Genomic DNA, 20648 nt, shown 5'->3' on the forward strand with positions numbered 1-20648 from the left:
CCACCTTGGGGCAAGGTCCCCAGGGATTTCTTACCCCACCGCGGCTGGGGCTCCCTTCCCAAAGCCCCATGCCAGACACGGCCTGTCCCCTGGGGGTCCAGGGAGCGTGGAAGTGGGCGTGCTGGCCAGTGACCGGGCACGCACCCCTCCCTCCTCCAGCTCTGCAATGACGGCGGCCCTTCTCGTCACCGCAAGGCTCTCTGGGTGCCCGGCCTGGCGTTCAGCGCTGCACAGAACCCGACCTCACTTCCTCATGAACCCTGCCGCCACTGAGTCAGACGCACACACAGGAGCGCGCACACCCGCCCCAGCTCCTTCTGGCCAGTGTGACCAGTGGGGTGGGGTGGGGAGCTTTATCCTCCAGGCCTGTTTCCTCACCAGCAGGGAGAGGACGAGAAGGCCCACCTCCTGGGGTCACCGTGCAGACTATGGGGGCAACCAGGCAAAGCGCTGGTCGGCGGCAGCACGGGTGGGCCTCCCTGATGCTGGCACGCACAGGGCCAGGCTCCCTGAGGCTCTCTGCGCGCCCCACTTGACCAGCTCCAGAGAAGGGGAAGCAGGCCAGTGTGGACAGGCTCCTTTTAACTCCAGGTCAGGTGGGCCGGTGCTGAGGTTGCTCTTTGTCCGCCAATACCCACCTCCCCTTTATATTCAGTGATCGGCCGGAGCTGTGGCTGCCATGCCCAGCCTCGCATGGGAGTGTGCACAAGTGACGTGTGCAAGCTGGGGGGCATGCCCTTAAAGAGGTTTGCTGGTCGTGTCCTTTCCTCTTCCCAACGGCTGGGATGCAGACGAGATGGCAGGAATGAGGTGGCCACATTGGGCCAGGAGACAGAAGCCTTGCATGGAAGCTGCCAGAGAAACAAGATAGGAGGCTGGGGCCCAATCCTACTCCAGCCTTGGCTCGCTTACACTCACACTCAGGCTGCATAAGGAGAAACACGCTTCTACTTACCATCTGTGCTGCTTCTACTGTGGCCTAGTAGGAGGCCACCCCCACTTCTGGTGGCCAGTGTCCAGGCCTGCGAGGAGCGGTGCTTGCCTGTCACTCCCAGCACTAGGGCAGGAACAAACAGTGTGAGGGGCTGTGCCTGGGGGTTTGTGGAGGGAGCTGGGAGGGCGTCTCTGCTTGGAGGTTCTGAGCACATTACACTTTCGAGATCGACTCACTCGTTCAGATGATGCTCCTTCGAGGTGATGAGAAATGAGCTGTATCACCCCAATGTCAGCATCTGAACCACTTCTTCACACAGTTCAGGGCCAGTTTGGGTTTGGGGGGCCTGCGCACCACTGAGCTTCAGAGCACACGGGCAGTGGGGGCCTGCTCTGAGGGGCGCCGGGGGTGAGCCCATGCTCCCAAATTGGGAGTTGCTTTGGCTGTGGAGGGTGTGCAGGGACAGCAGGGGACATGAGCGTCAGAGGTCACACGGTGCTAATGCTGGCCCCTGGGGGTGACTGCGCCACCTGACCCGCCTCCCTCTGTTCACACAAATGAGTGTCAGCCGGGGCTCCCGCAGATGAGCACATTGAACCTCGAGCTCCCCCAGCAGGGGCTTTTCAGGAAAGCAATCTGGATTCTATGAGGGTCAAGGGTCAATTTCAAGGCTTCACTGCTGGGACAGTCTGAGGAAAGGAAGCCATGTCATCTGGGTGCCGGGGGGATCCTTGGGGAGGAGGTCTCCCCGCCCCCCAACTCAGCGGAGGGGCAGAGGTCAGAGGGCAGACTCCGGCCCTGGCTGGTGGCGCAAACTCCAAGCCTGCCCAACACAGGTCCCCAGCCCCCAACGGAAGCACAGTTTTTCTCAGCTCTTTATTAAGTTAGAAACAGAAGGAACAACTCTTGGAGGAAGCACCACTGCGAGGCCCGTGGTGCTGCGTGACAAGTGTGCGTGTCCCACCTCGGCCGTCCAGAAGCCCGCCTCAGGGCGAGCGGCCTCCTCTGCCACCCGCTGCGCTATCCCCCAGGACCAGAGCCCTCCCCAAGAGACGGCCACGGGGCCAGCGGCAGCACGAGGTCCAGCGAGGGGGCGGGGCGAAAGGACGACAGTGGTGGGTCTGCGACGCGGCCCCACAACAGGGCAGCCCACTCGGGCGCCCCAGCCCCAGACCAGCCGAGCAGCGTCCAGCAAATGGCAGGTAGCCGGCAGGTGGCCAGGGAAGCCAACGGTTCGGCCCCGGCCGCATCCCCCCACAGCGGTGCCCGGGGGTGGCAACGGCGGCGCTGCAAACCCGAATACTAGGTGTGAGCCGACCCCTCCAGAACCCCAGACACTGGGGACACACTGACGAGGGACCCACTGACTTGGGGGGTGGAGAAAATGAGCCAAGAACTGGCAGTTCTCCTGGGGACTATTCTTGCTTCTGGGGCCCAGCTGGAAGGCCCCGGTGCCAGAGGACAGCTGGTGCTGGTTGGGGGCCCGGTGTCACAGGCCTTGTTGCTGTCCTCCATGCTGAGGCGGCCAGGCCTGCTGGGGTCTCGAGTGGGTGCCTCGGAGTAACCCTGCGGTCGTCAGCTCTTATCTGCCCCTAGGCTTGGGGACCAGGGCCACATCCCGAGGGCCAGTATGGTCCTGTCAGGAGATGGGGTCACCGTCACCTCTTGGGGTGTGGGCCCTGAGGAGATGGGCAGCCCCCAAGTCCTGCTGTGATGGGGCACGAGTGTCCGTGTCCGTGTGCACCGGGGCACAGCGGGCCTGACTCTGGGGAGGGGCCCACAAGAGTTTCCTCTTTAACCCTGGGGGTCTTGGTGTCATTTGCTAATGAAGTCTTGTGGGTGCCACTGAGGTCACCCGATGGGTTTCTGCCCGTGATACAATGTGTCCTTGATTTCTTCCCGGGCAACTTGTGCTCTCAGGCCCGGTGGACCCCGTTTCCGCGAGGCCCGGGACACCCTCTGTTGGGTGACATCACAATGACAACAGGGAGGCGGCGAGGCCAAGGCTGTGCTGAAGGCGCCGCATGACCCAAAGGCCTCCCAGTACCGCCCACCCCAACCCACAGGGGGCTCCTCCCTGCCCGGTCTCCCCGCCCCCGAACAGGACTTGCTACAACAAGCCACCTCAAGGCTCTGCACATGTGTCTTCTCCCTAAGGCCGAGGGACTCCTGAGGTTGGTCCGTGCGTCTCCAGAAGGTCTTCTCCCCTACAAACCACCGCAAAGCGGAAAAGGCCTCGGGCGGACACACAGGGCACTCCAGACAGCTTCTCTCCTCTTGTCTGAAGCTCAGGACAGCCCCCGAGACCGCTGCTCCCACCACGAGTGCTGCCCTGGGGCCGGGCTGAGCTTCCTGTGGCGGCAGGCGGGGTCAGGGCCACTCTGGGACAGTGAGGGCTGCAGCCGCAGGGGTGGGGAGAGACACACAGTCTGCAGGGGAAGAGAGAGGGAGGGGGAGAGAGCATGAGTCACATCCACATGGCTCTGTCCTAACCTGGAACAAAGCGAGAATCAGGAGGCCACACCAAGGGGCTGGAAGTCAGGCACCGAGAGCAGAAGGCCAGGGCGTGAGAAGGTGGCTCTTCCATTTACCAGCTGCGCAGCCGTTTCCCTGGGCCCTGCTTCCCTCACCCGGAACGCAGCAAACCCCGTCCCTTCAGCCACTCCAGCTACAGGGCCTGAGCCCCCGCAACCCAGCAGGCGCTGCACTCGGCGCCGAGGAGACAGGAGGGCAAACAGACACAGCAACTGTCCCCCGGATCGTCCCCCGGTGGGAGACCCCGTATGCTTGTACCAGTAACTGCATATAGCAATCACACGCCGTCAGAGGTGCTATGCGTGAAAAATAAAAAAGTAGAAGAACCAGGACTTTTTATTTTGGTAGAGGATATGGGAAGATGGTAATATTTAACCTGAGACCTGAAGGAGGGACAGGAGTTTGCTAGAGGGGCCAACAGCAGTGCAGGCAGGAGAAACAGCACGTGCAAAGGCCCAGAGGTGGGAAGCTGGCATGTCTGAAAATCGAAAAGGAGGCCGGTGAGGTGGAAACAGGACAGGCGTAGACACAGTGAGCAGGGAGGCAGGGGGGGACGCCAGCCAGCAATTCGTCCGTGTCCTCCACAGATATTTACTGGACCCTGAGACAGGCTCTGGGAGCTGATGGTGGTGAAGGAAGGAGCACAAGCCCGCAGTCACCGAGCTCACACTCCAGCCTGGCTTCTCCATCAGTGCAGTGTCCGCCTTCTCCGAGCTTCCTGCTGTCCAGGCAAGTGGAAGGATGGATCTCAGCCTCCGGGGGAAGATGTAGTGGTCCACCGCATGGGGGAGGTTTCGCGCAGAATGTCCCTGAAGCACCTGACCTAACCCAACTGGGCCAGGTTGGTCGATTTTAAGGCCTGACCCACTGCAACAGCTCAGCATAGCGCCGCCTGAGTCCACGTGGAGATGTGGCGGTGGACGTGTGTCAGGGTCAGGGGCGACACCCGTGGCGGGAACCAGGGCGGAGGGGTGCGCAGGAAGGGCCTGGCTGGGCGGGGGGGGGGGGGGGGGGGGGGACGTGCTCGGGACAGCGTGGCCGGGACTGAGCACTCGGCCTCCACGGGGAGCCAAGCCCTGGGGGCGGGGGCAGCGCTGTAAGAACTCTCGGGAGTTCTCCCAGAGGATTTCCAGGCACCTGGCTCGTCGGCACACCCCTTCGGCACCGGGCGGCACACTCTGGCCAGCACTGGAAGCGCCGTGGGCTCCGGGGTGACCTTAACCAAGGAGACCCGTGTGTGCCAGGGGGCACGGAGGATGTCCTTCCAGCACGCTGAGCTGCCCGAAGGAGTCTCCGGCGGCTGCACAGGGGCAGGGAAGCGGGCCCTCGGCACGGGCGGGTGGAGCGCACTAGGAAACCTGCGGGTCCGCCAAGACGCCAAGAGGCCAGACCGTCTCCGCAGGACAATTAACGACGATGCCGTTCTTGGGGTTACAGCTTTGGTTGGACTCCCCCTGTGTACTCGTGTCTGCTGTACCTCCGCACGCAGCAGCTCAGAGCCACTTGTAGGTTTGCATGTATTCAAGTAACATTTAAAAATTCAAGCCAGCACTGGAATCTGCAGGACTTTCTTCCTTCAAGTGGGGTATGCGCCTCGCTCCCTCACTGACAAGGCTTCTGGAAGGTTGGCTTGAACACAGGGGGAAGTCCCCAGGGGGTCAGCAGCCCCCAGATGCAAGGCAGGGCAGCCACTTTGTCCTCAGGGGGGTCGGTGAAGGCCCCTCGAGAAGCTGGGTCACAAGGCCCCGAACATCCCAAGATGCTCCAAGGTGGCCAACCCACACCTCCAGGGCCCGTCTCTGCTCACACCCTCCCACCACACGAGGCAGACAAGGGGTTCCCCCCCCAAGACAAGGCCCTGCCGCTGCCCCAAACCAAACCTCAAAGCCACCCATGGCAGTGGTGAGGGGCTGTGAGACCCTGACCTGTCCCAAGTCGCTGAAGAGGAGACAGCACCCTAAAGGCACTCTTATGGCGGAGAAACTGGGGAGCCCACTGCCCGGCTCCTGAACTCCCTCGCAGCTCACACAGCTGCCCTCAGGCTCAGCCCACGGCTATCCCGGTCTGGGCCACCACAATTTGGGGCAGGTGCTTGTCTGAGGCCTAGGCTCCCCATCTGTGAGATGAGACACCCCTCCACCTTGCAGAGTGGTGTGGGGCCTGTGGTCACCCCACACTGCCTGCGTGCAGCTGGCCCTGGCAAGCCCCTTACTGCTCTCACTGGGTTGTGGGTGAGGGGTCTGCCCCGCAGGACTGCCACAAGGGAAGGCGGCTGGCACCCGATCCCCGGCCTGGCATGCGGCCAACCCTGGTGAACACGGCAAGACTGTGGGTGCACGACGGATGGACGGAGCTGGGGTGTTCCAAGAGGCCTGAACTCCTGCCTGGGCACCTTTCTCGCGACACCAGGCCCATTGTGTGGATCTGTGCTCTGGGATTTCCTCTCGGTGGCAATGTCTTTTAAGGCAGGATAGGATGTGCTCAGTCACGCGTCCTGCGGCAGTGATGAACCCCTTGCAGGGCCCCGCGGGGGAATAACGGGCTCAGCCTTTCCCAGAGCTGGGACTGGAGGCCCCTCCGCCCCCACACCCCAAGTGGCTGGGTCCCAACAATGACTGTGGAGAGATGAGCTCCTGGTGGCCTGGACGCTTGCCCGGCATGCTGGGTGGGGGTCTGGGGAGGAGAGGCGAGGGCACTGGGCCTTTACAGAGCTTGATGGGGGGCAGGGGGGCTCAGCGGGAGAGAAAAAGAGAAAAGAACATTCATGGCTAGTCTACACTTCACGGGTAACCAAGGGTAACCAAGACCCAGCTCCAGCGGCCTCCCAGCTGCCGCCGGCTGCCATCACCCAGCTACGTGGGTCTGGCTGCAACACTGGAGCTCAGGGGCTGGTCCTGGAGCTCCTGCTGGCCTTAAGCTTCCGACACAGCAATCAGCCCTACCGCCCGTGCCCGTCCCAAGCTTGGTGCCAGGGTGCAGACCGGAAGAGACCCGGGGCCTGGCTCCCCAGACACCCACAGGCGTGAGGCACGGCTGGGGCTCCAACCCCGCTCCAACCCTTCCTAGCTGTTCATCTGATGCCAAGGACGTAGCCTCTGTCTCAGCTGCCCCCTTTGCAACAGTAGGACCTAGGACAACTCACTCTGAGGAGTCAACGAGATCACGACTAGTGCACTTGCTGTAGACACAGGCACCCACCAAGAGCTCAAGGCTGGGGGCCGAGACAGGATGTCACCTGGGGTGATGCTGAGGGGCTGCAGAGGGCAGACGACCTCTGGTTGCGGGCTCCTGGAGTCGGAGTCTCGTAGGCTGGACAGAGGGGCACTCCAGACATGGGGGCAGGAAGGTCCCCGAGCCAACAGGGACAGGGAGGTAACCGTGGGAATCCAGAAGCCATGCTCTGGCCCTGGCACCGGGCTGGGGGATTCCCAGCTGGCAGCCAGGCTCAGTGGAAAGCACCACGGTCCACTACGGGCGCCCACGGCAGGTGGAAAGGGAGGCAGCCGGCACGGACACCTCTGCTCTTCCCGTCCTCCCTCCTTGCAGACGGTGCTCGGCCTGGGCTCCTCGTGCGCCTCGTTCGGGCGCCACGGCTCAGCGCCCCCCGCTCCCCAACACTGCTGCTGTCCCGGCCCCCTCCCACCCCCTCTATCTGCCGCCCCCAACTCAGGGCCATCCCTCCAGCCCGGGGCCTGCAGCACTGCGGGGGGGGGGGGGGGGGCGGCCAGCAGCCACACCGAAGGGCCACCTGCCTGCCGCTGCAGCCCCATTTCCTGGGGAGCCACGGGAGGGCCAGGCACACCCGGAGGCATCAGCTTCCTGCCCGGTGCCGGGTCACGGGCCCCTCCCCAGAGAGCCCCGTTTACGACCCGGCCTTTGAAGAGATCTGGAGAACTCCAAGCCGTCCCGGGCCGGCAAAGCTGGAGGGAAGCAGGGCTGTGCAGAGCGTGGGAACAGCCCCGGTCAACCTGTGGGACGGAGCCACGGGAGCGCCGGTTTCCCAGGCAGAAGGGGGACTGCAGGGAGGCGGCTGCTTGGCTGTGGGGGCTGCCTGGCTGCGGGGGCCTGCGAGAAGGAAATGGCTGGGATACAGGCAACGGCTGAAGGACCCTCTGCCTCTGCTGCAGGTGGTGCTGGTGCAGGAGCTGGGGAAGCCTGCACTGGGGACGCTCACACACTCACGTGCAGGCGTGGCTCTGGGACACTGGGGCCCAGGCATGGCTTTCCCCGGGGATGCGGGAACGGCTCCATCTTGTGTCCCTTTGCACCTGCTTCCTCCTCCCTGAGATGGGGCTGACAACTGCACCCCCACCATGGACTGGGGCCGGCTGGAGGGCCAAGGCCCCGGCAGCACTCAGACGGGCACACCCCCTTGCCTCCTGTGGGTGATGGACCCTTCCAGAAGGAGGGGCTGGCCAGGGACGCGGAGTGGCCCCCACCGCCCAAAGCCATTACTGCCACCATCCTTCTGCATCACCACCTCATAAAAACCCACTCTGAACCCTCTCCTCACTTGACCTATAGGAGCACTAGGGGTCATACAATTTTCACTCCTGTATTCGCGATGGCAATGCTGAGCTCAGGGGAGTGACATAAGAGGGTCAAACAGCCAGTGAGAGCCAGAATCAAAGAGTGGTGCATGCTTCGCCTCCCCGCCCCTGGAATGGGGGGAAATTCCTGGAAAAGTACAGGGCTCATGAGGTCCGCCGGCCTGCCCCCACCCCTCCCACGTGGGGTTGAACTGCTGTCCAGGGTCATGGGGAGGGGCGAGCACCAGCAAAGGAGCCCTCAGGCCCCACAGATGGCCACCACTGAGTGCAAGAAGAGGCCACGAGCAGGTGCCACTATTCTCTTAAAGCTTACGCCCCAGGGGACCAACAACTTGGGCTACACAGATTTTTCTCCCAAAGAGGGAGAGAGCAAATTAAAACAAAACAGGGTAACCTCAGAAGGGGACAAAGCCCCCTCCTATCTAGGAGCCTATTTAGGAGCCTGAACATCCTGGATGGCCTCACGGGCGGCCCAGCCGATCAGATCATCAGGCCAGAGCTCCTGCTTGCCTGGAGGGGCAGTCCCAGCAGCCACGTCAGCGAGGAAATCAGGTTTTCGGCCCAGGGTGGCTCCTGAGGGGGCTTCTGTGACCTGAAGGGCCTGGCCTGAGGGCCGGTTTCTCAGAGCTGGGGCTGGTCACCAGCCCTCCCGGGTGGGAAGGCTAGCTCCATGGCCTCTTCTTGTGCTGCAGACAGAGCCTGGGATCTCTCACCCCATGCCCCAGCTTCTCAGAGTCCCTGGGACCCATGCCTCCCTCCCTCCCACCCACCCTGGCATCCCCAGAACTCAAGTCCTAATGGCTGAGGACCTGCTGCCCCTGCCCCAGGTGTGAGGGGCCCAGGAGGAGGGCTAAGGGTGGGGACACACAGCCTGGCTTCCCCAGGACCTGACCAAGGAGGGTGGGACCAGAACACAAACCCTTCCCTGGGTGTCGACAGATCTACCATCCCTTTTTCCAGCCCCTACTCCTGAGCTCCCTGCTGGGCCGGCTCAGAACACCCTGATCCAACCGCAGTTCTGGTGCTGTTCCTGCCCCAGAGCGGCTGCAGGAGAGACCCCACCCCACCCTCATAAGAGGCGCATCTAGATAAGCCGGTCTTTCCCTCCAGCTGACTCTGCACCTGCCCTCAGGCCTTGGGCAAGTCCCTCCTGTGTCTCCCCATCCCTCCATCACCCCAAAGAGCACCTGATGGTGTCCCTTAACTCCCTGCATCCACTGTCACCTTTCCCTTCTGGGTAAGGACCTCACATCATAACGGCCCCAAGAACAAAGAGCAGGAGCAGTAACTTGGGCAGTCCTCTCTCTGCCACAGTCCCTGCCCGGCCGGGGGCCCTCCGTTCACCAGGATGCCCGCTCTGAGGAAGGCCCGCTCACCACCTGGCGGGACGGAAGCAGCACCCCGCTGCCTCCACAGGGTGCCTGCCCCACGGCTCCAGCACCCCCCTTGCCCCTTGAGCTCTCCCGTCCACCGTCCCTGTTTCTCATGGGACCCTGGAAGCACACTGGACTCACCTGGTCCGGGGTGTGGTGTGGGCTTTAGCACTTGTCATAAAGAAGTCTGGCCTTTGCCCTCGGCTTCTGGGAGATGACCGGTCCTATCCGATAGACTGTCCTTATTTAGGGCGGGGCTGGGCACATCCGTATGACTTAGGGTAGGGGCTTTGGGTCACGCTGTACCAGCTGACCTGGACTTGGAGAGGAACCCCGTGGGTCATCCACCGAGCCTACGTGATGGGGCCCCGAGAGAAACTCTGGCCCCCAGAGCTTGTGTGAGCATCCCCCGTGGGCAACATTCTGTGCGTCCGGTCACTCACTGACGGAGGCACAGTAACACTGTCTGGACTGCACGGGCAGAGGGCTCTGCCCCAGTCATCTGTACTTGGCTGATCTTAACCTGTATCCCTTCCTATAATAGACCATGACCGTGACCATAGCAGCCTGCGGTGCATTCTGTGAGTCCCTCCAGTGAATGCTCGCATCTGAGAGTAATTTGGGGAAGCCCAAACTTGCCGCTGCGTCAGACATTAGGATGCGCTCGTGCGCAGACTGCTCCTAGACTTGGCTGGCAGGCCTAACCTCCACGTAGTGTTGTCAGAACACCCCCAGTGATTCTGCTTGGCAGCTGTGTCTGGGACACACTGCACCAATCAGGTGGTTGTTCCCATTTGGCAGAGGGCTTACACACGCTGCTCAAGGTCAACTGCAAGTAAGGGGCAGAGCTAGGCTTTAGCTTCAGATCTGGAAAAGGCTCCCAGAGCACCCAGCCACCTGCTGCCCCATCCAACCCTCCCTGGAGGACACGGTGACCCTGACCCTGAGTGGGAACAGGCCCCAGGCTGCTGGGGACTCACCTGGCTGGGCACTGCTGGTGCTCCTCACGAGGGCAGGTGCTTCCAGGTGCTGACAAAGGCAGTGGGGATGAGCGAGTAGGGCACGGTGGTGATGCAGTTCCACGTGTCCGAAGTGGGGTCATAGCAGTCCAGGGTCTTACACCTCTGGGTCCCGAAGTAGCCCCCCACCACATAGAGCTTGTTGCCCGAGGCCAGGGCGTGGCAGGACATGCGTTTGGCGGTCATGTCCCCGATCCGCGTCCACTGGTTGGTCTCACAGTCGAAGCGGTAGGCTGAGGCAGCCGTGAACTCTGTGTCACCTCCCATGATGAAGATCTGGCTGCCCAGCACGGCAGCTGCCGTGTACCGCCAAGGCTGGGGGCACTCAGCCTTGATGGTCCACCGGTTCTCCGAGGGGTCGTAGCACTGGACCTTGGACACCATGTCTCGGTGGATGCTGGTCCCTCCGAAAACAAAGAGCTTCAGCTTGGCGCTCACCACTGCGGCATTGCTGACGCCGTCCCTCAACGGAGCCACCATTGTCCACTTGTTAGCCCCGGGGTCGTACTTCTCCACCTGCTTCAGGGAGACAGAAGGGGAGGCAGGGAAGACGCCCGCCAGGGACGTGTGTCCCCCGACCACATAGAGACAGTTCTCCAGCTCCGCTGAGCCGTGACCGAAGCGAGCGATCAGCATGGGCGCCGCCTTGGACCACTCCTCGTGGACGGTGTCATACACCCACACGTCCTTAGAGACCCCGTTCTCAGAGCCCCGGCCCCCGGTCACGTAGACCTTGCAGCCGATGGCTGAGGCGCTGAACTCCTTCCGGGGGCTGGGCAGGTCCGCCTTGGGGATGATCTCCTTGGCCTTGTGGTCCACCTGGTAGATCTTGTCACACATGAAGGTCTGGCCCCCCAGGATCAGCAGCGTGTGGCCCGCCTTGCGCGGCCGGGCGCAGGGGCTGGTGACCACCCCGTCGTTCTGCAGGATCTTGGTCTTGCAACGGAGCGCCTCGTCTATGATAAGCCTGGTGCGCTCGTCAGCCATGAGGAGGGCCTCGCCGGAGACCGCCTCCTTCAGGCAGTCCGCCGGCAGCAGGGCCAGCCGCACGCTCCGGAGGAGCTCGGGCAGGTGGGCCTTCCTCTGCTCCAGGTCATGCTTCACCCACTGGAGGATGGCCTCAAAGACCACGCGCTCGTCCTCCGTCTCCAGCTCGTCGCTGGATATGAGGTCCAGCAGGGTGTCCTTGGACAGGCTGTTGAAGTCCTCGCTCTGCCGCACGGTCTCGAAGTGCACGAGGCACATGCGCCAGGAGAACTCGTACAGCCGGCGGCACTGGTGCGCGTCCGACAGCAGCATCATGCCCAGGCAGTTGGACGGGAAGAGATTCTTCTCCAGGAACTCGGCGGCAGCGTCGCGCACGTCGTGGAACTGCAGCATGTCGCCGGCCTCCAGCAGCGACTCGGCGTTCTCCTCGTTGATGACGATGCGGGACGAGTAGGCGAAGTCCAGCAGCAGCTCCAGCACCTCGGGATGCAGGTTGTCCTGGAAGTTGACCGTGTCGTCCCGGCTCTCCCGCAGGCCGTGGCTGAACATGGCCTCGAAGTAGCGGCTGGACGCGGCCAGCACAGCGCGGTGGCAGGGGAAGGCACGGTCGCCGGCCCACAGCGTGACGTCCGTGAACATGCGGTGCTTGCGCAGCGTGTTGAGGTGCGCCAGCACACAGTCGGGGTGGGAGGCTTTGTGGAAGAGGCTGATGTTCATGGACCCCGTGCTGCTCCGTGACTTCCGGCTCTCATGGACGCTGACCGACATGCTGAGCCGACCTGTGGGGGGCGGGGCAAGGCCACAGGTGAGAGGGGCCAGGCCCTGGCTCCCGGCTCGGGCGGCCCTGCGCAGCTCCCCCTTCAGCCCCGCCCCTCCCCTCGGCCACGTGGTCAGGGACGGTGTCGGGGGCAGTGGCTGGTGTTTTACCTCTGCCCTTCAGAAACTGATTTTTTTTTTAAATTTCAGACCAGCTTTGGAACCAAATGTCTTTGGCCTGGAAATAGCCCCCTCGGGGTGAGTTTGAGCTGCAGCTGCCTCCCATGGTCAAGGGAACACCTATATGGTGGCCTCCGGCCACTTAGTGGACTTCAGGTCAGAGCAAGGCTAAGTAGCATGTGCCCTGGGCCACATCCCATTCTCAAAGATGTCCTCTGGGGATACGGCTCAGGTGGCCTGATTCTACAGCTGGGGAAGCTCAGAGAAGCAAAGTGGCTGCCCCAAAGTGCTGGAGACAGGATTCCCACATGGGCTCTCCAGTTCCAAGCCCAATTTCTATTCTCCATGGGCCCAACGAGACTGATTCTTTCAGGGTTTTCTGTGGCAGGCTGGATGCACAATGAGCCCAAGGAGCCACAGACCCCAAGCAGAGCCTTACATCCTCCCCGCACTCCCAGTGGAACCTGTCCTGAGCTGGGCTCCAAGCAGCACTGGCCAAAGTCCCTCATCTCCCTTGGCCTTGGAAAATTCCCAAGAGTTGCCGCTACAGCCCAAGGGCTCAGGATAGACATGTTCTCCAAATCCAGGGTCTTCCGAGGCTTCCTGACCCAGTGGGGATGAGCAAGGGTTTGGAGGCAAAGCTGGCTGATCAGTGAGTGGCTCACCTACAAGACACCTGCTTGATTCTGAGTTCCCCAACAAGAGAGCCACAAGAAGAGCCGGGTACAGACTACTAAAGCAGTCCAGATTTGCCTCGGCCGAAGCAACTGGAAAACCCACAACCAAAGGAGCCTCCTTGGTCCCTACAGGCGACTCCAGGATCTTGGGCCACAGAGAGAACCTTACCTGCCTCCCCGCTATGCCCTTCAATGCCAGGCCAGGACTCGGGGCTCAGAGGGCTGCTCTGCATTAGCATCCTGACCCCCCAAAGCCTGTGCTAAGTTCATCCTGCTGGGATTGAGCACCCCCTCAAAAAACCCCAAACCTCTTCTTCCTTTTTAATTTTCAAAAGTATATAACTCCCGCAACCCCCACTCCAAGTCAATTTTCTGCTTAAGTAATAATCTGGTAAAGGAAGGAAGTGATTTCATGCTTCAGTGACATTGTAAATTAGCGTCCAAGTGCTCTGCTGTCTCTCTCACTCACTCCTCCCCTGGCAAAGAACCAGAGAAACCGCAAACTGACGTGATCTGAGCTGCCTGGGCAAGGCCCCCGCTCCCGGGCCCACGCAGAAAAGACACAGGAGCTGAGGCTGGCCCTGCTGCTCCTGGCCCCCAAGCTCCAGGTGGGTGACCCACTAGGGACGCGGCTATGCACACGTGCCACTGTAGGCCACCAGGCTCACGGACATGAGGTTAGCCCACGGGGGTGCGAGGTGCAGCCGGCACGAGGGTAAGACAGTTGGGCCCAGGTCCAGGCTGGACAGGGTGGTCCCTGTTCAACCACCATCCTGGGCACCTCTCCCGCGAACCCCCATTTTCTCTTCTGTGAAACAAAATCCCTGTCCTGCTGGGACCTCAGAGTTACTCAGTTGTTGGCAGTTACTTACAAAGCATGACCTCTGAGCCTGGCCCTGGGACCGGGAGGCCCAGAGGTCGAGAAGCTCCAATGGCCTAGCCCACCAGAGGCTTTCCTGGCAGCTCCGTACTCGGCCCAGATCCGAATTCCAGACACTGCAACACGTTTCCCCAAATCTTGCTCACAGACACTTTCCCAAATGTGGCCATTCATCGAGTGACTCCATCCATCCCGTCCCCACTGTGCCTGGGCTGAAGAGGAGCTATGGCCTTTGACCTGTGCACCAAGCTGGGGGCGATGGCTCCAAGGACTCCGATTCAGGGAACCGGGTGGAGACTCCCTATGGAGAGGGCTAAGGGCAGGACAAAGCAGGACTCAAAGAATAAGAAAGCGTCAAAAAGCAGGGCAAACCCAAGCGGAGCAGCCGAGTCTGCCCTGAGAATGAGGTCAAGTGGTGACCTCTCCAAGGCCAATGCTGAGTGAGCAGCCCGGAGCTCCAGAGCTCCAGAGCTCCAGAGCTCCAGAGCTGGCTGATGTCTTGCTCAGCACGAAGATGCCTGCCCAATGACGCAAATCCCCTGCACAGGCAAAGAGCCAGGCATGGGCGCACACACCCAAGCAGGTTCCCAGCCCCGAGAGCCGCCTGTCTGGGCATCTCCGTGCCGAGGGCAGAGGCACCTGCCTGGCTGTTTCCCCAGATTGTCCCCCCTCCTTTTGGGCAGTGCCTGTTCTGAGCCAGTCTGCCGGTGACAGCAACCACCAGGCATGCACTGACTTGCCCTGGACCCTGGGGCGAGGTGATCCCGCCCCAGAAGCATCATGACTCCAGGAGGTGGAGGGTCTCGTTACCCCAGTTTATAGATGAGGATGCTGAGGCCCAGACACAGGAAGGGAATCACAAGAGCTGCAAGTCTCCGGCGGGCCCACAGGTCCCTAGGGCTGTGCTTCAGCTCCGGGCTGGCCGGCACGGGAGGACAGGCCTCAGAGCTGGGGGCGGGGGGCGGGTGCTATATGCCCTGTGGCAGGTTCCTCGCCTCAACCACAAAACATCTGGAAGCCGGTCGCCTCCACCATAACATGTCCAGGACAGCGCTCAGCATTTCCTCCAAACCTGCTGCCCCCAGCCCAGGAAAACAGGCAATGGCACCAACATGCTCCTTCTTATCTGGGCCCAATCTCTAGGCTCCCCCCATCTCTCCCCAGCAGCAACACCCAGCCCTCACAAGTCCTGTGGCTCTGCCTCCTAAGTGAGTCCTGAGTCTGACCCTTCTCCCTGCCTCCACCCCTCCCCTGGACTACTGGAATGCACCCCCCACCTGGGTCTGCTTCTCCCTTGGTGATCCAGGCTCCCTCCCGACACCAGAGGGCTCCAAAAGTATCACCTGGAGCCCATGACCCCCAGTCACCACCCACCAGGGGCTATCCCAGCACCCTCAGTGAAATTCCAAGTTATCACCCTGACCGCCAGGCCCCGCATGAGTTGACCCTTCCTCACTGGCTGCCTTCTGTCCTCACGCCCTGCCACTTCCCAGGCTGCTTGGCCCCTCAGGCCACACTGGACTTCTTCCTGGGCCGCAGGACCTTTTCACACGCTGCTCCTTGGGCTGGAAGGCTCCCCTGCCTGTCACTTTTTTTTTTCTGCATGGCTCACTCTGTCACCTCCTCAGAGGGTGACCTGACCGCCTTGTGGAGGTCAGCTCCTCCCCAACCCTCACCCACTTCTGCCCTCATCGCAGCACCCGCCGCTACGTAACATGCGTTTGTCTCCTGTCTCCGCACCCTGCTGGAGGTGGGGACCACGTGTGGGGCTGAGGTGACCCCAACATGCAGTGGGACCTGGCAGAGAGCAGCCGCTCGATTTGACTGAATGAACCCACTGGTCCCTGCCTTGGCTCATGACGCAGACTGGAGACATGTACAGTGCACAAAACTCACTCCACTGGACGCCTCATGGAGTGCTCGTTCAGCTTGTTCAGCCCAGACGCAGAGAAGCTGGAGGCTGGGATGGTGAAGGCTGTGCCTCTCCCCTTCCTTTGTGTCTGACAGGGGTTTCTGTCACCGGCCACCTAGAGTCCCCACCAGGACAAGTGCTAACTAACATCAGTTCCCTGGATCGGTGACCAGGGGCTGTGTTCCTTGCTCGTGGGTCTCCACTGTGTGGGTCCCTCTGTCCTTTCCACCCACAGGGAGGCCACCCCAGACACCGAGCATGGGTTTTAGGAGATGGTTTTCTGTGTTCACTAGCAGTTACAGGAGCAGCCCTATGCGGGGCAGGGGGTACAGAGAGTGCAGGACACAGGCTCCTGTCCAGTGGCAGGAGGGGCCGACGTTCGAGAGTGTGCGTTCAAGGGCCGTCACCTCGGCTCCCTGCCTTGGGGGCCGTGATAAATCAGATGCTCTCATGCTGTGTGTATCACAGAACTATTTTGATTACCTAAGCGTCATCCTGGGCTTTGATGGATTTAAGGCACATGAAGTAACAGCCATGCTCCAGACTAGCAATTTATCATCCTGCTAAGAGGTATTGATCCACCTCCGCTCCCCACACTGCAATCCTCACCTGCACAGAAGCAGTTAAAATGCACCAAATAACAATGTGCCCAGCTCATTTCTCCCATCATCTTTGGAGAATTAACTAAAGTAGCCAAGGTGGTTAGACCTCCTGAAGAAACTCGCCATGCTCTCCAAAGATCCCAGCCCCAGAAAGCTAAAGGTCTCTGTTCTCAGAGAAAAAATGCACCACAGACGATCAAAGCTACTGTCAGGAGGCGCCTGGGTGGCTCAGTCAGTTAAGTGTCCGGCTTCTGATTTTGGCTCAGGTCATGATCTCAGGGTCGTGGGATGGAGCTCTGTGTAGGACTCTGTGCTCAGCACGGGGTCTGCTGGAGATTCTCTCTCCCTCTGCCTCTCCCCACATGCTCTCTCTCTCTCAAATATATAAATAAATCTTAAAAACAAAACAAAAACAACCTGCTGTTGGTACCCCTGCCCAGAAGGCCTGACTGCGTCTGGCTACAGCACTAACCCCCTCCTCGCCTCCCTCCACCAGCCAGGAGTCTGCACGCTCCTCAGAATGAGGATGTTAATGCTAGTGATCTTCACTGGAGGCCAGAGGGAGTGGGAAAGCCCAGGGCCCTGCTGCTGGGCTGCAGGTAATGTGGCTCCAACTCATTCATCAACCATAAGCTTCCTGAGCAATTCCCATGTGCCACGTACTGGGCGTGGGAGTAGGTGATGGACAGACAGGTTCCTGCCCCCATGGGGCTGCAGCTCTGGGGTCAGTGGTGTGTGTGTGTGTGTGGGGGGGCAGCCCAGCAATGAGGAAACAGGTCAGCGAGTGAGGGAAACAGGAGTGGGCCACGGTGACAAGACGGCGGGGTCACTTAGGCCCCTGTGAAGAGGGGACATGTGAGTTGAAGCTTCACTGATGAGCCGGAGCCAGGGTGTGATGACAGGAAAAGGAAGGTTCGAGGTGTAGGAATTGCAAACACAAAGGTTGGGCAGAAACAAGGCTGGCCCCCATTCAGGGAAGAGAAAGGCCAGGGGCACAGGCAGGGGCACAGTCATGTGGAGCTGGGGGGGGGGGACCAAAGATGCCCACGAACTGTGACACAGCTCCCACCGATAGGCGGGGTTCATGTTACCTCCCTCTGCGTCTGAGTGGGTTCTGTGGCTGCACTGCCACTGACCAAACGGAGCCAAGGAGACCCTGGGCCCAGCGAGGCTTCCACTCCCTGTCTCTCACAGTGCTCACTCAAGGGGAAGCCAGACGACGTGAGCGGCCCGGCTATGCCCTGTCCATCTGGCCATCTGAACGCTGGTGCCGGACACGTGAGTGAGGAATTCACCTCGCACAGCCCAGCAAGTCCGAACTGGGGTGCCAGACACAGGACCCCAGTGACTGCAAAGGTCACACATCACCCAATCTCAAAACCCGAGACAAATCCTGACTGAACACCTGCTGGATCCCAGATGATGCCAAAGGCCCAAAACAAGATGGCAAGGTCTTAGCTCTTGGGCCGCACCACACATGCACCACACAAAGGCTAACGTGCGAGCAGGATGGGAGAGGGCCGGGGTGGGGAGAGGCAGCAAGTACTCTGCAGATGCTTCTCTGGTGGGATTCGGCCCCAGCTGTACTGACAACTGTGACAAAGCGGAGGAGGGATCAAAGTCCGTCCAGGCCACTGGTTAGACCATGCAGCCGTCACTGTGTGCCTTTGGGAAAGTTAATTCGACTCTCTGGGTGTTTTTTTTTTTTTCAACCACAGAGTGAGAACAAGTGAGAGACAAATGAGACAGTAAATGATGCGCACTTCGAGTGGCCTGGTCACGCTCTCTCCGTGGGCCGTTTCAGTATCATCGCTCCATTACCACTGTCACCAAAGAACAGAGGAGACACCCCTGCCCCTTACTCCAGCCCTACTGTTTTTCTGCTTTTGTTTTAAGTAAGCTCTATGCCCAACGTGAGACTTGGACTCACGACTCCGAGATCAAGAGTCGCACACTCCACCTACAGAGCCAGCCGAGTGCCCCTGCCCTCTGCTTTAAGGCAATTTTCACTGTCTACTCTATTCATTTATAAGTTGTTTGATTTTTTTAATGATTATGCCATATTTTTGCGATCAGAAAAAACACCAAAGGTGTGTGTCATCTGGGTGTCTCCAGGAACTGTAAAAACGAAGGAGTTAAATGCTATTAAACACTGCATATGCGCTGGGATGTGTGATGCAACACGCTTCCCAGGCCAGGATCTCAGGGTGGCCACGTGACGCGGCAGCTCGAGTGCCTGCCCTGCCCCACCCCCACGTCTGGGGACTCAAGCACCTCAGGGAGCCCGCAGGGCGCAGGGCTATCCGTTCTTCCATCTTTCAAGTGGAAAGCAAACTGAGCACCTTACAAAGCACACAGATCTAATTGTTAATTGAAAGCAAAATCACTATGACCACGGTAACTGAATCAGAGGCAAAGATCATTCTAGATACAAGTGCATCATCAGACAAAGGGTCCTTTCCCTAAATGCCTCCGCCTTTCAAGAGCCCTTTCTTTAAAAAAATAAAACTTTATACACATTCAAAAACTTGTACATATCCTGTTTTTAATTTAAAACGCAAAGGGCTAGAACTATTTGTATTTTTTGCTGTCTCTATTTTGATTTTGTTTTCCGTCTCTATTGTGAAAGATCTCAAACCTGCAGTAAAGTCACAAGAATTGTGTAACACACACCTTCTGCTCAATGTGGCTAGTTGGCTGGATGCAGCTTTGCCCCACCCCAGGCCACAGCCTCACGCTCACCCCACCCCCACATCCGTCCTACAGGGGAATGGCTTGGCTTCAAGGACAGTTCTAGAATGGAGCATGGCCCAGGGAAGGGGTGAGGGTGTTGCTTCATACAGCGCTGGGTTAAAAATGAAGTTCCTCTTTAGGCAGTACCAACATGACCCTGCATCCGATGGCTCCCCATGAAAGGGAGACAGCAGGTCAGCCTGCCCCTGAGCTCATCTCCCCACAGGGCAGAATCCCAGCCACTTTGATCTCTGGCAGACCACACTATGAGACAAACTGGTTCTCTTGTCTGTGGTTCTGAGATCATGATCACCAGCGCCACTATACCCCCTCAAACGTGCCGGGCTCCCCCCTACAGTGTGTCCCTTGGTGGGTAGTGAGTCCTCAGGCTTCCCTACACATGGCCCCCTTGTCCACCTGCAGCCAAAGTCTGGAAGGGGAAGGGAGGTCCTGGTAGACCAAGAGGGGTAGGCAAAGGCTTCAGTGCCTTCTCCACGTGTTACAGCCTTTCTACTTAATGCCCCCAAATGTTAAGCACACTTGAGGAAGGCCAGCCTCTTTGGCTTTCATGACTGATAGCCAAGTTCCAGGCTGTTGCAGCCTCTGCTGGCCAGGAAGCCAGGGGACTATTATTACTAGTTGACAGATGCATCTGAGACGGATGCCAACTCCACTGGTGTGGAAACACTGCCTGGGGAAGGGCTCGGGGGTTGTGCTGTGCTGGCTTACCCAGGGCCAACGCTCTGCCTTCCCAGAGGAGGCACAGGACAGGCGGTAAGGGGTCAAGGCTGTGCAACCCTGCTGAGAGATGAAGCAACACTTGTTGCAAAGCCTCAGCAGGGAATTCTGGCCAGGAGGGCCAGACCAGATGCATGGCTACCGTGTGCTGGGCATCTCACACAGAAGGTGCGATCCCCACTAGCAAGCCTGACATGATAGGGACCATCGCTTTGGTGGTGGGCTAGGTTACGCCACAACAACAAATACCCGCAAATGGCAGCAGCTTCGGAGGACGGAGGTTTCTCTCCTGCTCATACGACATGCATCGTGGTTCGGTGGTGGTGGGGAGGGGAGTGTGGGAGTGTTCTTGTCATCACTGTCAGCCCCAAGGACAGAGCAGCACCATGCCATCAGTCGGTAATGCCAATGGGAAGAGGGAGAGCGCTCTGGAACGTGAGCACTGACAACCCCATGCTTGGCCTGGAAGACATGCAGCACTTCTGCTCCCATCTCATTGGCCAAAACCAGGCCCATGGCTTCGCTCACCCACAAGTACCAGAAGTACAGTCCCACCATACGCCCCACTAGTTCTGTCAACTGGACGTAAGAACAGGAGCTCCGGGATTCAGGGCAGGGACAGTACTACGAGTACTGAACTGTAGTCCTTGAGTACTTGCTATGTAGTAGGCACTGTTCCACGTGCTTTCTGTGCTAACTCATCCACCTCCCCGCAGCCTTGGGTACAACCACCACCTGCACCTTCCCTGCTGGACACTGGGCGATGAGCTCC

At 60.0% G+C, this 20648-nt stretch overlaps 1 protein-coding gene across 1 annotated transcript in view; it reads right to left on the reverse strand.

Moving 5' to 3' along the window:
- Positions 1-1752: 1752 nt before the first annotated feature.
- KLHL25 (kelch like family member 25) overlaps positions 1753-20648 on the reverse strand; it is a 33363-nt gene continuing 14467 nt past the window's right edge. Inside the window, exons 2-3 of the mRNA XM_027572834.2 lie at positions 10373-12177; positions 1753-3363 (exon numbers count right to left, since the gene is read on the reverse strand). Of these exons, the coding sequence (XP_027428635.1) occupies positions 10397-12166 (1770 nt within the window). The 5' untranslated portion in view covers positions 12167-12177 and the 3' untranslated portion in view covers positions 1753-3363; positions 10373-10396. The remainder of the gene's footprint in view (positions 3364-10372; positions 12178-20648) is intronic.

Source organism: Zalophus californianus, chromosome 6 (genome assembly GCF_009762305.2).
Source record: "Zalophus californianus isolate mZalCal1 chromosome 6, mZalCal1.pri.v2, whole genome shotgun sequence".
Classification (NCBI taxonomy): Eukaryota; Metazoa; Chordata; class Mammalia; order Carnivora; family Otariidae; genus Zalophus; species Zalophus californianus.